The sequence below is a fragment of the Styela clava genome, chromosome 1 (assembly GCF_964204865.1).
Source record: "Styela clava chromosome 1, kaStyClav1.hap1.2, whole genome shotgun sequence".
NCBI lineage: Eukaryota > Metazoa > Chordata > Ascidiacea > Stolidobranchia > Styelidae > Styela > Styela clava.
Window position 1 is genome coordinate 7,048,801 of NC_135250.1, and position 15,601 is coordinate 7,064,401.

The window sequence follows — 15,601 nt, forward strand, 5'->3', positions numbered from 1 at the left end:
AGTAGCAGTGCACTATCAACTTCAGATATTTTCAAAGTTACGTGAAGCCAACTTTAAACTTGCTCTCGATTTTTCAATTTTACTAAAAACTGCTTAATAATTCAAGATAAACGAATATATGCAAAATGAACTTGATATTTAACATTGCAGCGTTTAACAAGTGGGGTGGGGCCACCCAACCGTATCCCATATTCAGTTTAGGAATATAATTTCATAGGGACTAACTAATTTTGAAAGTAATACAATAGATATAAAATGTCCATTCTTACCTTATCATAATTTACCACCAAAAAGACATAATACAACATAGTAAAATCTATATTTTGATGTAAAGAAAACATTGCCATAGTAATCTTTTTTATCAAGTTGGAGATTTTGTTACACAGATGCATATAGGCATGTTTGCAAAACAATAAAATGCAATTAGGAATTGAGTTGTCGTACATTGGATTTTATACAATATTACAAAGCTTCACTCTGAACAAGGATTCAAAATATTAAGCAATGATAGGATTTTGAGGATAACGAAATCTTTCCGGAACTATATGTAGCGTCCACAACTCATTACATTTTGAGGGAGGTTGGTATCAAAGCAAGCTCGTTATTCTATGGTACCAACATATATAGGGAACGCGTGGTCCACCAACCTAGCAATCAAACAAAGTATGCAACACAACAAAACTGACATAATTATGCTTGTACTTGTCATTTCACGACCCATAATAATTACCGCCCATTATCCATACTCCTACTTTAGTACCTGACTCGCCTATAATGTATTAGATAGGTCGGATATGCAGACGAATCATGGAAAACAACAAATATAGTAGGGACTTTAACATCATTAACAAGACTATCATATGTTTCATTGCTACCAGCTTTTATGGGTAGAACTTTGTCGCTCTCTTTGCCTTTTGTAAACTCCCCAGTCAAAACGTTCACCATAAACATTGTACGCAATCCTGTTCCATCAGCTTGAGTGTATCTGTCAGAATACTTTGGATCGACAGCAAAGTAGGATCCATGACCGAAGCGCGTCGCTGTAACAGTGCAGAATGTAGTTTATTTTCGAATAGAAAATAAAAAAAAGATCATTCAACATGTCAACTTTACCATTTTTTCCTGAGTAGCTTCGATTGAATCCACTCTTAAATATATTGTCGATGGAATCGTTTGATGTGCCATGAAATAGAGTTCGTTTGAGGATGATCCCATCTTTCCTGTCGGAATGTTTATGGAAAAGTTCGTCTTTCTTCGCCTTATATTGCTTGAATAACGTTTTATTTTGTATTCTTTGCACCTGGATAAAAGTTTATCCGAATTTAATAAATGAAGATAAGATCGAAATGAAAGAAAATTTAAATGCCGTGGACTCACCGATACGACCTGAAGAAGCGGAGCTAGTTCTGCTACTTTTTCTTGTACCTGCACGAATTCAACGCTTTTTGAATCCAGTGGAATCGAAATAGGCACATTTCCCACACCTTCCCATTCGTTTGGCAAGTCTAATAAAAAAGAATATTATTGATAAATTAATTATAATTTAATGATAAATTTATTGGTAAAAATTAGATTCATTTTTAAGAAATGTAAAACAGATTCAGAAGTTTTTCAGAATGAAATGGGCAGCAGACTGGTGATATACCGTATAATTCACATGTCCACCAAACGTAGAAGGAACCTATGTATAAGTATGGAGTTTTGTTTAGAGCTAAGATGTGAAACTCGTTACAAAAAATATGCATTCCGTTACGGCTAGTCTCAAATCATTCATGATCGTGCTGTACCTGGGTCTAGTTTGCTTGAGTCGTCGCAAGTTCTTCGCAATGAAGCCTCCGTTGAAGTCAGAGAACTGCACATATCCGCAAAATGGATGTCATATTCAACAACGTAGTTTGAAACAAAGTCCTGTACGTGTACCGTTGCATCACGTTTCTAATATAATTAGATAAAGATGTAAGTTTTATATTAAGTGTCAATCGTTGAAACATCCTGTATTTCTGTTTTCACACAGAATGTAATAAATTGGACAAGCTGCCAAAAATGTCTCGTTTTCTTTGGAATCTTGATAGTTCTTTGCGCGGGTGACTATAGGTTGTCCAACCCTTTGTTTGAAGTTTTTTCATATTCCTGTCAATTTGTGATACAAACTGCCAAAAGCTTGGCAAAAAGATTCCACCTCAAACAAAAAGCGCAGAAAAAAGACAATAACCTCAAAACCTTTTTCCAACATGTGACTTATTCTTTGATCAAATCTTTTCCAATTTCCATCAAAGCCTCTCATCCACATAACTTTCAACTCAGTGTATTTTTTGCGTTCATCCAACATTTTTTCGATTTCTTTTTTAGCCACTGACGAATTATTTCCGAATCCCTCGATTAGTATTCCTGAATTCCTAATGCATGTGAAAATCAGCTGTTAGTTACCTTCTATATGTATTAATATTTTGATATAGGGTATAAAAATAATTTATAAAATATACTATAGTTATATTGCATGTATGGGGTGTAATCTTTGGTGAGGTCCCAATCACACTACGCGAAGCTGATGGAATTTGGTCTGACAGCGACTACCGACGCGAGAATAGCGCAGGTTATTCTTGCAACAAAGATGACAAGAACAGCGATTAACGGCCTGACTTGAAACTACGTTTCAGTAAACAGGCAGGTTAATAATAACATTTTCAACAGCCCAATATTATACGAAATGCTTGTAGATCTATTTTATTGAACTGTTTAGTTTATAATTCTAACTCTGTGTTTTGTATTTAGGCCAGGTTCATGTTGAATTGAGAGATTAGTGCACGTCATGATTCCACTGAGTTCTTACGTACTATGATGTAACAAAGTGACTCCGTATTTTTCTTTCCTTGGCGCCGCTCTCGAATTTCCTTTTCGCTGGAGCGCTTGATGCAGTCTACTTGGTGGGGTGATAGGTATTGTGTACTTAGTTGTTGACGCTTTATATTCTATTTCGGACTAGTCGTGTCTGGGACCAGTATAAATTGGAAAATTGCAGCGTACTGGCTTGTGGGCATCGGTTAGTGGGACGTGAGATTGTTCGGGTGTTTAGTTACTAGTGCATAGATTGGAGGCTTTCATCTGGGGGCGCAAAGGATAAGACATGCTGATAGGAAATCATATCCTTAGCAAGCTGGTATGGCAGGCAGCAATATCTTATACACAAGTGTAACATCAATTTCGACAGGTGAAGTATGCATTTAGATAATGCAAATCTGCCAGCACAATGAAGAGGCCAACCTTAGTTTTTGCTGAGATCAAATAGACCTGCCAGCGATTCCACCATTTAGAAATCAGAGAAAGTTTTTTTCTGCCTAATTCTTATTCGGGCGTCGTACAAGTAAATTAAGCTTACTTTCTGACCAATATACGAACATGCAGCTGTTTCTCCAAGATTTTTATCTTCCACTTATCCCATTCGGTCAAATTGTCACCTGTAACACCATGCACCGGGACTACCATTTTGTTCTTCAGTACTATGTCCCTCAACTTGATCATTGCCTATGTAAGAATACCAAAGCCTTATTGTTTTCATCGACGTTTATTGATCCGCGAAACTAGTAGTTGAAAAGAAAGGCGAAATGTCCTGTCCAAAAATTTGTGGAAGGCCCCATTTTCATATTCCGTGGATTAGTAATACTGATGAGCGTTAACAGCATAGGATTTTGGATAAAAAAAACATACCTTGTCGATTACTTCTCTGTTCTCGTGGCAGAAGGAAATCCTTGGCCTGAAGTCAACTTCTACTTCTCTATAAAAGTCGCTTTTGGTGTTGTTGTAAGCTGCAATATTTTGGATTTATGATAAATCATTAGTTGGGTAAAGTGAACGAGCGTATAACACCAAAATTGATTTATACCTGAAACAATTGCATATTTTGCGGCTTCAAATATCCATGTAAACAATGAACTTAAGAACACCATAATCATCATTAACAATTCGACTATAATTTGCGAAACAGTCTCTTCTAGTGTAGTCTCTGGAAAGAATAATATTTATGAATGGAGCGGCTCAATAGTTTTAATCTTGCAATGAGTTGTATCGTTTGCGTACTTCGTAGGTATGGCTTGTCCACAACTTGCTTGATAAATGTGTTCATTGTTGCCTCATTCATAAGTACAATATTGATACTTTGAAGTATTATTCTTTCATCCGTAGTTACAACGAAGTGTTCGACCGCTTCTCTCATCTTCTCTGCAACAGATTTGTTGGACAGTCCCAGGTTTCCTATAATTAAAATAACAATTTGAAAGATAATTCGTCAAGTGGAGATTGAGCGGTATATTATAAATCCCAACGTGGATATTTCGAATCGAGAATAATATCCTTTCAACAAAGATTGGGAACTTACCGGTTCCAATCGCAGGTATTGACAGCGACTTCAAATGTAATTGGTTTGCTTCCTTTAAAATCTTTATGATAACTTGTTTCAATTCGTCTTCATTCGAGGTTACTACAGCGTGAATTATATTTTTACATCTCAATGAACCTGCCCCGGTGACCCGAATTCCTTTTTCTTTTATCGAAGAACACTCTGTAGCAATGACTCTCCCCGCCTCATGTAGAATCCGTTTGGACAACGCTCCTGTTGTAGACAATGGGAATTGGATTTTTTTCGAATCAAATTACCAAATTTCCGACTTTTAATTCAAGACAGATCAGATTTTTAAGCGTAACAAATAAAAATGAATTCTTTTATTTTAGAAATATGTTCGATTGTGTTTTTATAGGAAATGGAAGTGCTTTTCTTCATAATTACTAAACCAATCAGTTTCAAATTTTTATTGGTTAAAGATTGGTAATAAATTGAAATGCTACTAATTGTACAATATATCAATTTGATTTTTTCCAGGTTTCAATTTGCCCGTTTGAAATCTTTTGTATTCCACAAAAAAATGCTAAAACGTGGATTCTCTAATGATCGACTTCAGTCAGCTATTACTACGCTCTTAGCGTCTATACTGATCACTGGCATGGGCAGACTACGACCTGCGGGCTAAATCCAGCCCGTTGGGTAACTCAATCTGCCCCGCCTAAGGATGCCACAATCAAACTAAAACAAAATGTTGTTGTTTTAGCTAGAAAAAACTCAAGGAATTTGTTGGGATTACGATTAAATTTAGTTTTGGCACGAGGCTTATTGTTTTCCACTTTAGCTTTTGTAACATTGTAAATATTGTTAATGAAATGTAACTTTTTACGTCACACTTACATGACCCGCCAGTCTAGGTGGGCAGAATTTCTGGCCCCTCGTACAAAAACCTTGCCCACCTCTGGAACATTAACTTCCATTGCTCTTGATTATGACTTATGAATAGTAGACTATACGTGGAACCGAAACAGAGCAAAATAAATAGCATGATTATGTAAAATTGATACAGATGGAGTAATGGACCTACAATTTGCAATTTCATAAATACTCAATAAACACAACTTCAAAGAAAGAAATTCTCACCTTGATTTAAATTGAAGTTACGATTTGTGCTGTTTACTATAGCATCGGTATCTTCTTCAAGTATATCCCCTGTTTTTACAGTGATTTTTATTTCTCCAATTTTAATTTCATTTTGTGGCTTTTTGTTATTTCCTTTAAAGTCGTCTTGAATTCCGAGAAATGTTTTTTCAAATGCCTTCATGTATAATGAATAAGTTTATTGAAAAAGCAACTAGAAAGAATTTAGGCACGATGTAAAGGGTAGAAGCTCACCGATACCGAAGACATGTCTCCATTGTTTATAGATAGGATAAACTTTGATGGAAACGTTCCTTCACATTGTTCAATTGCTTCTTTTGTCCATTGAGCTATTTCCGTTGAATTCTCAGTAGACGGTATGTGAAATCTTGCAGATCTAATTAAACGTTAGGACTTCATCTTTAAGGAATTGCTAATAATTCACTGAATCATGTAATACACACTTGGTATATTTTCATTTATATATCATTTTATGGGTAAAAAGCCAACCGACTTCAAGGCAGACAAACATAAACCCTTTTCTGTATCAGATGCCATTTTTATTTATCCACCATTTACGTATATGCAAGAGTTGGTATATTAATCTACCATATAAAGCTAATCACAGCGTTTCACTTTATATCATATTACAAGAATTATTTGAGACGAAGTGGACCTATAAAATCGTTTTGTTATGTAATTGTATTGTTGTTGTTATTAGTATCCCCCTTTTCTGCTGGTAATTGTAAAAATCATTTTCTCGTTGAAATTTTCAGGGGTTATCATTGTCGTTAGAATGCTATCCCTTTTATTCGTTTTTCAAGCTGAATTTTGGTGTGATGGCGTCATCAAAATTAAAAATCGCGCAACATTCGGCCGTTCCACGATCGTTCCTAAAAAAAAAAAAAAATTACTACACGAGTTGTTACTGAACTTACGCTGACTTTAGTTGCATGGCAGTAAGAGTACGTTTCCTGATATACTCCATCCAGGAGATTTTTGTCGGCTGACCACTAGGAAAGATGTGATGTGAGAAACCATTTTTGACTCGCTGCAGCACAACAGTTTTAGTTTCGTAATGTGGGAGACCCTCAGATATCTTCTTCGCATTGAAAGCTTGTGATATCTCCGATTCAATTGAGGAAAATTCTTCCATTAAAGTTTTCATATCCCAATTAATAACAAGAAGATGTACCTGCAAAAACGTTTTTTAAGAATAAATAATCAAGTCCCGTACGATTAAGCCTAAGTATAGTGACCGTACATTTGAACCCATACATTTGCACCGGTATATCCTCGGGTTCAATCCATATGCGGGTGCTAAAATCCCTGGGTTAGGGTTAGTATGGGTTCAAATATCCATAAAAAATATTTTTTCATAGGTGCAATAGTATACAGGTGCAATTGTCGTGGGTTCAAATGTAATGGAACCCTCAAGTAGTGATACTGTATTGATATCCTTTGTGCGGGGATAAGAATAACTCTGGATGATTTTGCAATACATATGAAGTTGCTATTTGATAATTTGATCCATTATTTAGGCAGAAAATTTGATCCTATTTTAGTATACGAAGTAGCCGTCTTTGAAATATACAGCTATATTTTTAAATCTGTTGCATTATATAATACACTATACTCTTTCTTACTTGAATATTACTTCAAGCAATAGATCTGTGACCAAAAATATACACGTAGACGACGTCGAAACCAATCGGGTGGAACAGGCACGCGGTCTGCGGGATACCCGTTTAATAGCTCAGCTTTTCAAAATGAGACAACTTTGGAGTACAACAAAAACGTGTCTCAAAACAGCCAGAGTGAAAATGATACGCTAGAATTTTAATTATACTAGAAATTCGAAAGTCTGGTAGTCAGAAAGAGATTTTCTGCGGAAACAATCTCCTAAAATAATCAAAAGATTACCAAAGGGATTCTCCAACCTGTTTAAGAAACAATGGAGTGTCTTCTGTGATATATCTGGCAACAGAAAGCATCACAGATCTTAAATCCATTAAACCATTTGCTTCCAATATTATTGCAACCGTCCCAGCTTCTTTACATTCACAAATCGTGAATATATTCGATATGCATTGATTCAGTTTGTCAGATTCACATTGATTAGATGTCGATCTGATATAAGAAGAACTAACTGAAGTAATATTTTGTGGCTCCGGTTGAAACATATAAATCACTGCCCTATATTTTTAGAATTTTCTGTGTTCAACCTAAGTATTTTTGGCACGTGCAATATTAAAATGTGCGAACATGTCGACTAATTATTCTATAAGATGTCAGCTTATATATAGATAAAGTAGTTTGCAAAAGTTAGAATTTCACTCAGAAGCGAAAATGCTCATGTAAGTTAAGAAGAGACCAATGATAGAGTATTTGGCAGTGTCGCTATGATATACATTCTGAGCAAGGTTTGTAGCTATATGAGTCACCCAATGTGTTCACGGTATATGCAGTATTTCATATGCTTTTTCAAAATATTTTCTTTTACTAATGCATTTCAATAGACCATGTGATAGAATTGAAGCAGTCCCCAACTTCGTGACCTACGAGTCATCGGTACAATGCGATCAGAATGTACGTTTGGTAATATGGTATTTGGTTGTCGAAATCGTAGTTCTAGCAAATTGTGATACATAATTCAGTCTGTTTGTTTTAGTTCAGATAAAGTTAAAAAGCGTTAAATATTTTAACTGACGTTTCCTCGGATGATTTTGCTTCACAACACCGAAAAAAGAGAGCAATGCAGAATATGCTGAGCACCGAGTCAAAAAATTTGCGGGCTAGTTTGACATGATGTGGCAATATGATTCGTGCCTAGCAAGGTGTCGAACAAAGTGTCTAACAGTAGTAAATATAAGGATATTGAGATTTATTTACATTACATAAAAATGAAAAAATCTGGTAAAAAAAACTTGACATAATTACCTTGGATACTGGGTATGGATTATGTGACGCCAACAACTTATGTTTCCTGATTCTGTCAGTAGTGGATTATTCCGTGAAGGATTTTGCCTCATGTAACTTCTTACTTTATCAGTAATTGCGGTTCCCACTGAAAAGAAAAATCTTAATTAAAGACGAGATAGCAATGCTCAAATGTAAGGACACGAAGGTCGCGCTTTGCTTCCGATGAAGATTTAGTTGAGCACCGAGTTGAATAAAAATATCTGCAGGATGGGATGAAATATCGATTCCCATATTACTCAGTAAAAATTAAAATACCTGAAAATTTAAAATCGATTGGCCTAGTTGTTGGGAAAAAATGTTTCATTCACAATAAAAACTCCAACCCACAACAACAACAATTTGCTTTCATTACTATTGTTCAAATAACGACTAACTATAGTGTAGTACACGCTAATATTTTAGTCATGTTCAGCAGGCGGGGCCACGAGTCGTTTCAAGCACTGTTGCGACTAAGACTGATAAATACTGGAATATATGAGTATATCACACCCACCTTTATCTAAAAACCGATCAGATAATCCCCCTCCAGGATTGTATGGATGCACTATAACGTCACATCGATGGGAAAGAAAATTAGAGTTTCGGAATAATTGAATTTCAACCGCCAATCCACCATCCGCAGATAGTCTCAATGACTTCAAAACATTTGGATTGAATGTTTCCTTCAATGAAATAATAACCATGTATAAATTGAAATAAAACGAAAAAAGACAGATAAACAGACGAGTTTACCGTTTGACTGGGTACATCTTCAATTTCCTCGACTTTTTCACACATTTCAATGCAGCATCCATATTCGTTTTCAATATCTTCCAATATTGTCATTCCAGTATTTTGGAGGAATTGCAAACATGATTTGTTATGAATTTCAAAATGTTTCTGCACCAAGCAATCTGCTTTTTGAGTAATACCAAGGCGCACTAGAGATAGAAAATATTGTCGTATAGTTGGCTTATTGGGAACTAGTTTTCTTTTTTTGTCACAATTTTCGCACCGTTTCGAACATCATTCGTTCTTCCTTTGATGTAAATCTTGTTGGGGTCTGAAGATATAACGTCAACATGGTCGGCTTGGCATTCTTGAATAATTTTCTCTTTTATTTTGAGCATATATTTACACAGTACTGGAGTTGGAGTTATAATTAGTTCGGAATCATACTGATCAAATTCTTCAAAGCACTTCTGTATTTCTAGTCGCATTCCCGCAATGATCTGATTTTCCTGGTGAATGGTAAACAATATATTTAAATGTTACAAGTTTATGTTTTCTCAAAAGCAGCATATTCGAGATGAAACAACGGTCAATTCTAAGTGATAGTTGTCTACTCTCTAATTGCGATAGTTCTGCTATCTTCGCCTGCTAAACCATAGGCCCAATATTGTCGTATTGAATTTGCTCCGAGCACGGCTCTTCACGAGTCTTCGTAGTGCAAAAGGCAAGTAAGTTTGAAATCTGGGTTATTTTCCGATTAGATATTACATTTAGTAGATAGTACATTTAGTAAATAGAATATTATGAAACTTACGGGTACAATCAAACGGACATTAAATTGATTCAAAATCTCATTTTTTCTGCAAATCCATTCTCCTTCTTCATCAATTTTTTTCCCAAAGCTTGTGTCGCCTAGGTTACTGAATTCTATGCTTAGGTCTAATAATAACGTTAGGTGTCTAATTCTCTCCGTTGACAGCATTGTGACAAAGACAACCTCCTCTTCATCAAGAGAAAAACAACCTAGAAATCCGAAATAAATAATGATAGATAGAGAATTTTGTATAGTACACTAATTATCAATTCTATTAGCAACATTAAGAAGATATGGTGTGAATGAAAATTCAATTCCTGTTTATTTTTGTTATGTTCAACATTTGCCTCTATCCTTCTTCCAACTATACAACGTAAATTTACGTTACATATATCCAGCTCAACAATACAAATTGTACCTTTCAACCCGCAATCCCGAAGCACCATTTCAATCGATTCCAATGTAGAGAAATCTCCTTCGTCTAATAGCAATTTTAAATACTTCAGTTTATAAGGATGCAATTGAAGCGGTAGTTTGTTGATTTCCTATTGAGTAGTAAAGGTATTATCCAGAGTATTTTCAAAATACAGGCAAAGAAAAGTAAGAAGATTACGTTTTGCGAGCAACGCAGTCATTTCAGCTAGTTTTTGCCTACCCAATTATACTAAACTTCAAGTGAGACAGTAGGCCATGGCATTTAAACGGCGCGTCAAAACCAGATATGCCAACTGAAACTATGTCCGACACTGCTAATTTCTTCATTCTCCCGTCACACCTATGTCAATTTAAGTTTTTAACTGAGTATTGAAAACAGCTGTCTACCCGTTTTAGGGGCACGTCGCATTTGACTTATATAGCCCACTTACCTGGGATTTTTTAGTAAGAAATGCAGATGCCGCAGCAACATGAGTTTTGCTTCCCGTGAAACCAACTTCGTTCTTTCGAACCTTTTCAATCTGAAGTTCATTGCCAAACTTTTCTGACAATTCGTTAAAAACTCCTTCGGTTGATAATATTCTATATATTTAAATCATTTATGAGAAATGTTATATTTTTATGTATATAGGTAAGCCGTTGAAGAATAAAACCATTTATTTGGTTCAATACGAGTTGTATAACAAATAGGTTGAAACAAATTTTACTACTATAAACGTGTTGAGTGTCCAAACCTACAAAACAAAGTCAAACAATTTGTGTGACCGCTTCAATGAAGTTTTTAATTTCTGATGGAGGTTTAATTCTGAAGTAAAAATATTGTAAACCCAAAATGCAAGAACGTGAAAAATATGGCATCGTATTGTTACAAAAATGTTTTATTGTTATTTATTACATACCTATATAATGACGGAAGAAAGGTACGACAGACAGTTTCTGAGAACACTAACGACTTTATTTGGCGGACTTTCAGGGTTACTTTATCTTTTACACCTGATATATGAACTTTGTATGGCGAAGACCACCTAGAGTATAATAAATTATGAACATTATACATTTTGCCCCACAGTTTATTGTTTTTTGGCAAAAACTGATGTTTTGGACATAAATTAAAGATCGATTGCTATTTATTGCTCATTTGGTGCCTTTTTAGACCCTAAAAAGTATTAGTGACAGTTCCTGAAGTAGGATGTGTCATAGCAATGCAAGTTACAATTGGTTCGAATAATGTACAGAATATTTATGCATTATTGGTAAATTTGTATACCTTATATATACATCATCGTTCATGTCCAGTTTACCGGAATGAAACTGCAATTCATTTTGATGCAAATCCGATAGGCCACGTGCCCAAGTGATTTTTTCCTCATCAAAAACACGTTCTTCATAATCGAAATACGGAGCATACAGTTTGACACCGTCGGCAAAGAATTTGTGGTTTATTCGTGGATTTCGTATAACCTGAAACAATTTTTAACACAGATCTTGATTCATCTGCTATTTGTGACTTGAATCGGTTAAAGTCTTGCGTTGGGGTCAGAGGTCATGGAAAACAAACATAACGGCATCAATTAGTCGGAGAAAAAAAACAAGTTTTATCCAAGCACCACCCGAAACATGATTTCATTTCTTATTCAGAGTATTTAAGGATAATGAATTGCACACCTCAGTTTTTACCCACAAAATAGATCAACTTCAATTTCTAAGTACATTAAAATTAAGTATTGGTCCTACAGAGTTATACTACTTCAAGTACATTATGTATATGGATCAATGGATCAATTACATATACGTACATAAAAGGATTCCGATTTCTTAAAATCCAAATAGAATTGAATGTCTTGACGCACAAGCCACAACTTCAAACCATGACCTTGAGGAGTTAGTTGTAAAAAACGGACTATTTCTGGATGACAATCTAATTTATATCGTTTACCGGGCATTTCAGTTTACTTGGTATGTATATCATATAGATTCAATAATGAAGGCACTGAATAAAAAGAGAAATTTATAGAAAACATAACAAATTGTCGAATTTGGAAAATGATGTTGACTGTTAACCAGCAATGCGCTATAACACAATTGCTATGCAAACAATCTTGAGTAATAAAAATCCTTTTATCCTCTGTTTTGGACCGGAAAAATATTGCATTGTAAGGAAATCTACGACAATCCACGGAAGAAAAAGCTACGAGACATAGAAGTTGAGTCAAAGGAAATATCTACTGACTCCAAACCACCAAAAAATCCAAATGCGGATTCGACTATCCACTCCGCGGTGATATAAATTTTTAAAATTTTCCAAGTTTCATAACGTCGGTTTCTGGCCGGTGTCCGTGACCTCCCCAAGGAGGCCAAAGTACATGCAGTTGAAGAAGGCCACTATGCTAAGCGCAAGATTTACTTTTCACTTTACAGGAAAACACCTAGTTCTTCCTAGTTTTATTGCTTGATAAGGTTATTTTACAGGGTGTTTTCACTTTTTTGTGTATTGAATTGTTTGAACATAATAGGATTTGTAATGAACCAATCAAAATATCACTATAAATATAACTGGAATGATGAACAGGAGGGCCATGAGTGTTAAGAGCGTCCACTGTTCTATAAATTCTCAAACATTTACATTTCGACGTTGGCAAACCCTGGTTACAGACGCTGAGTGGGTAGTCCGACTTCAGAAATTTGAGTCATTATGACTTTGGCTCCTATGCTAATCCAGTCAGAAAATATCACACTGTGGTGGTCAATGGGAATACTTGAGTTGAATATTTCTGAATTGGTTCTATTTCGGACAATTCTAACCGGAAATTGTATTCATGGTGCTACATATGCTATATACCTGTGAACATCTCGGTCCGAAATGTTACGACAAGACACACCTCGCTGTCATTCACATAACAACAATATTTTTAATAACCAATTCATATTTATCCAATTCCCTGACATAAAACCTCAAGCCTATAAAATCAAAATGAAATAAGCCTATACTTCCATTTTACAGTTTAGTATATCAACCTGCTGACTTAACGACGCATGTATATACCGTACTGACGATGAAGAATACCGTACAACGAAAAAGCTTTCTGTTCTGGGGTTTTACCATTTGGTGAATGCGACGTCGTCTACTGTTCCGATTCGGCGACAATTTCGACATTTTTGAAAAAAGCCCAGCTAACCTTACACATAGTAGTGATTATTGAAGTGAAAACAAGCAAAATTTCGTTACATATATCTAAGTAATATCGTATACTTTTTAAACCTCTTGCACCAATGTATTTGCAGTTTTCTGGGCTCACGAAGTATTTGAACAACGATAGTTTCTCATTTCAAGCACAGACGTTCTGCCCGAATACTCTTGTAGATATTTTATACTTGAAGCCCAACGAGAGAAGAGTTTCGATTTTAAAAAGAGTCGACCGCACCATATCGAATAGTAACAACCTCATTATTTCAATCATCTTTGATGTAAGTCAGATTGAAAAAAAAAAGGTTGAATTTCTCGTAACAGACCCTACCAGTACCACGAGCGAGGAATAATGTAATTTGTACATTCGAGTTTCGTTGTAGTGTATCACATGTAAATACATTCATCTGCGTTTACTTTAAACCTCCTCTGTAGCATCTGTGACATATAATAGAAGTTCATAGTAGACTGCAGAATGCGATATCTCAAACGTCGACACATCGCTAAGTCATATACATGTGCTCTCTATTCTTTTCCCTTATTAAACCTATAATGAAGGATACTGCTTAAATGCAGGAATATTCTTAATTATACCAAGTCAGCGGTGAAAATATATATTTGTAGCAGTTTGTTTTTGGTAAAATACATGTTATGCAATTCATTAACATTCATTGAAAAGCCCAGTACCAATATCACCGTTAAGTGATATTACTTGAAACTCCCAGTAAACAACCAGAATGACCATAAGAATTATTGATGGTCTCAACTGTGTCCAAATCGCATGTCAACCATATCATACTGTTTGAAGTCAGACTGTCTGACTCAGACATACAAGAAAAGGCCAAAGCTATAGCGTCTGGGTCTTGTTGTTAGTGTCTGAATTGGAAGTGGGAGTCATATTTCGGATTCCCGAATATGCAAGTCGGTCGGGCGTGAGCCGACGTCACAATCACCAATTGAAACAAAATATTTCGCAAACGTCAGAGGAACCACCCGTTACTTCCAAAGTGTACGATAATTTGTACACCCATCGAGTTACGCTATGATACATGAACGATTAAAAGCGTAATGATATTGTTTATAATTTGACACAAATTAGGAAAAATTTCGACTAAGAGGAAATTTATAACTTCCCAACCTGCCCTCTTTGTCGTTTTCACACAAATTTAATTCGTTTAGTACTTGATTCTACGAGCGAAAGCATTTACAGATCCGACTAATACCGAATATAAAGTTAGGTTTTGACTCAGAATACAAAAAAACAAGCGGTAATAATTTTAACGCATATTGCTATAAGCCTCCACTTTAAGTTAACTTCAAAATACATTGAGTTCCATAAATACAGCATCCTAGCTCACATTTGCTAAACCTATAAGACGAAATATCGGCGACAGAACGTTCCTCGTTATTCAATTTGGCTAGCGAAGCGTTACGTGTTACGCCTACATCTATTCAAACGAGTTCCTCATTCTATGGCATCGGCGCACCAGTATGTAGGTTATTGTCATAGCAAATTCAACAGTCGACGCGTTTTTGGGTAATATCGAATGGAAGATAGCTTACATTTGTCAAACCAGTACTGTACGTTGTTTGACTACATCAATTAATCAACATTTTGCATAAAAAATTAACGCAAAAATGCCAAATCCGATTGTTGAAAGATATCGTTTTCAGAATCGCGGTATGTTGATATCTTATTGAGATACTTCAAGTTTTTTGTGTATGAGATGAGCAACAAACAGCTTGATTAGTCGTTTCAGAAATTAATTCAATTTCAAATCTTTTGTGGTCGACACCTTATAAGATTGCGCTTTGCGAACATCGATCCATCGAATTTTAGAATTTAACATAAACAAGTATATATATTAGATATATATTAATTAGAATAGGAAAACTGCTAAGGCAATGAAGCAAAATTATTATTAGGTTTCCTTTTTCTTCTTGAGTGATAACAACAAGTCCCGTAAGTTTTTACAACGAATACCGCGGTAATTCACCGGGG

General features: G+C 35.4%; 1 protein-coding gene across 1 annotated transcript; it reads right to left on the reverse strand.

Annotated features, from left to right (window-relative positions):
- Positions 1–302: 302 nt before the first annotated feature.
- On the reverse strand, positions 303–12,409 carry LOC120341249 (uncharacterized). The gene is made up of 24 exons (XM_078117548.1): positions 12,212–12,409; positions 11,683–11,876; positions 11,315–11,440; positions 10,847–10,997; positions 10,399–10,525; positions 9,981–10,189; positions 9,450–9,675; positions 9,188–9,375; positions 8,949–9,117; positions 8,414–8,540; positions 7,414–7,603; positions 6,412–6,668; positions 5,729–5,870; positions 5,477–5,651; positions 4,373–4,606; positions 4,075–4,248; positions 3,881–4,000; positions 3,706–3,803; positions 3,377–3,522; positions 2,213–2,396; positions 1,788–1,935; positions 1,378–1,505; positions 1,114–1,300; positions 303–1,040 (listed from the first exon to the last, which is right to left on the reverse strand). Exons 1-24 carry the CDS (start codon positions 12,356–12,358, stop codon positions 754–756), a joined length of 4,134 nt encoding a protein of 1,377 aa, XP_077973674.1. The 5' UTR covers positions 12,359–12,409; the 3' UTR covers positions 303–753.
- Between the last annotated feature and the right edge of the window lie 3,192 nt (positions 12,410–15,601).

What these genes read in the sequence shown, in the direction of transcription:
- LOC120341249 (XM_078117548.1), bottom strand. Translation starts at nt 12,358, where the DNA reads ATGCCCGGTAAACGATATAAATTAGATTGTCATCCAGAAATAGTCCGT. An exon ending in ACAGAGAAGTAATCGACAAG is followed by an intron (nt 3,523 to 3,705) that starts GTATGTTTTTTT and finishes ATTCTTACATAG; the next exon opens with GCAATGATCAAGTTGAGGGA. An exon ending in TGTTGGAAAAAGGTTTTGAG is followed by an intron (nt 1,936 to 2,212) that starts GTTATTGTCTTT and finishes TAATTATATTAG; the next exon opens with AAACGTGATGCAACGGTACA.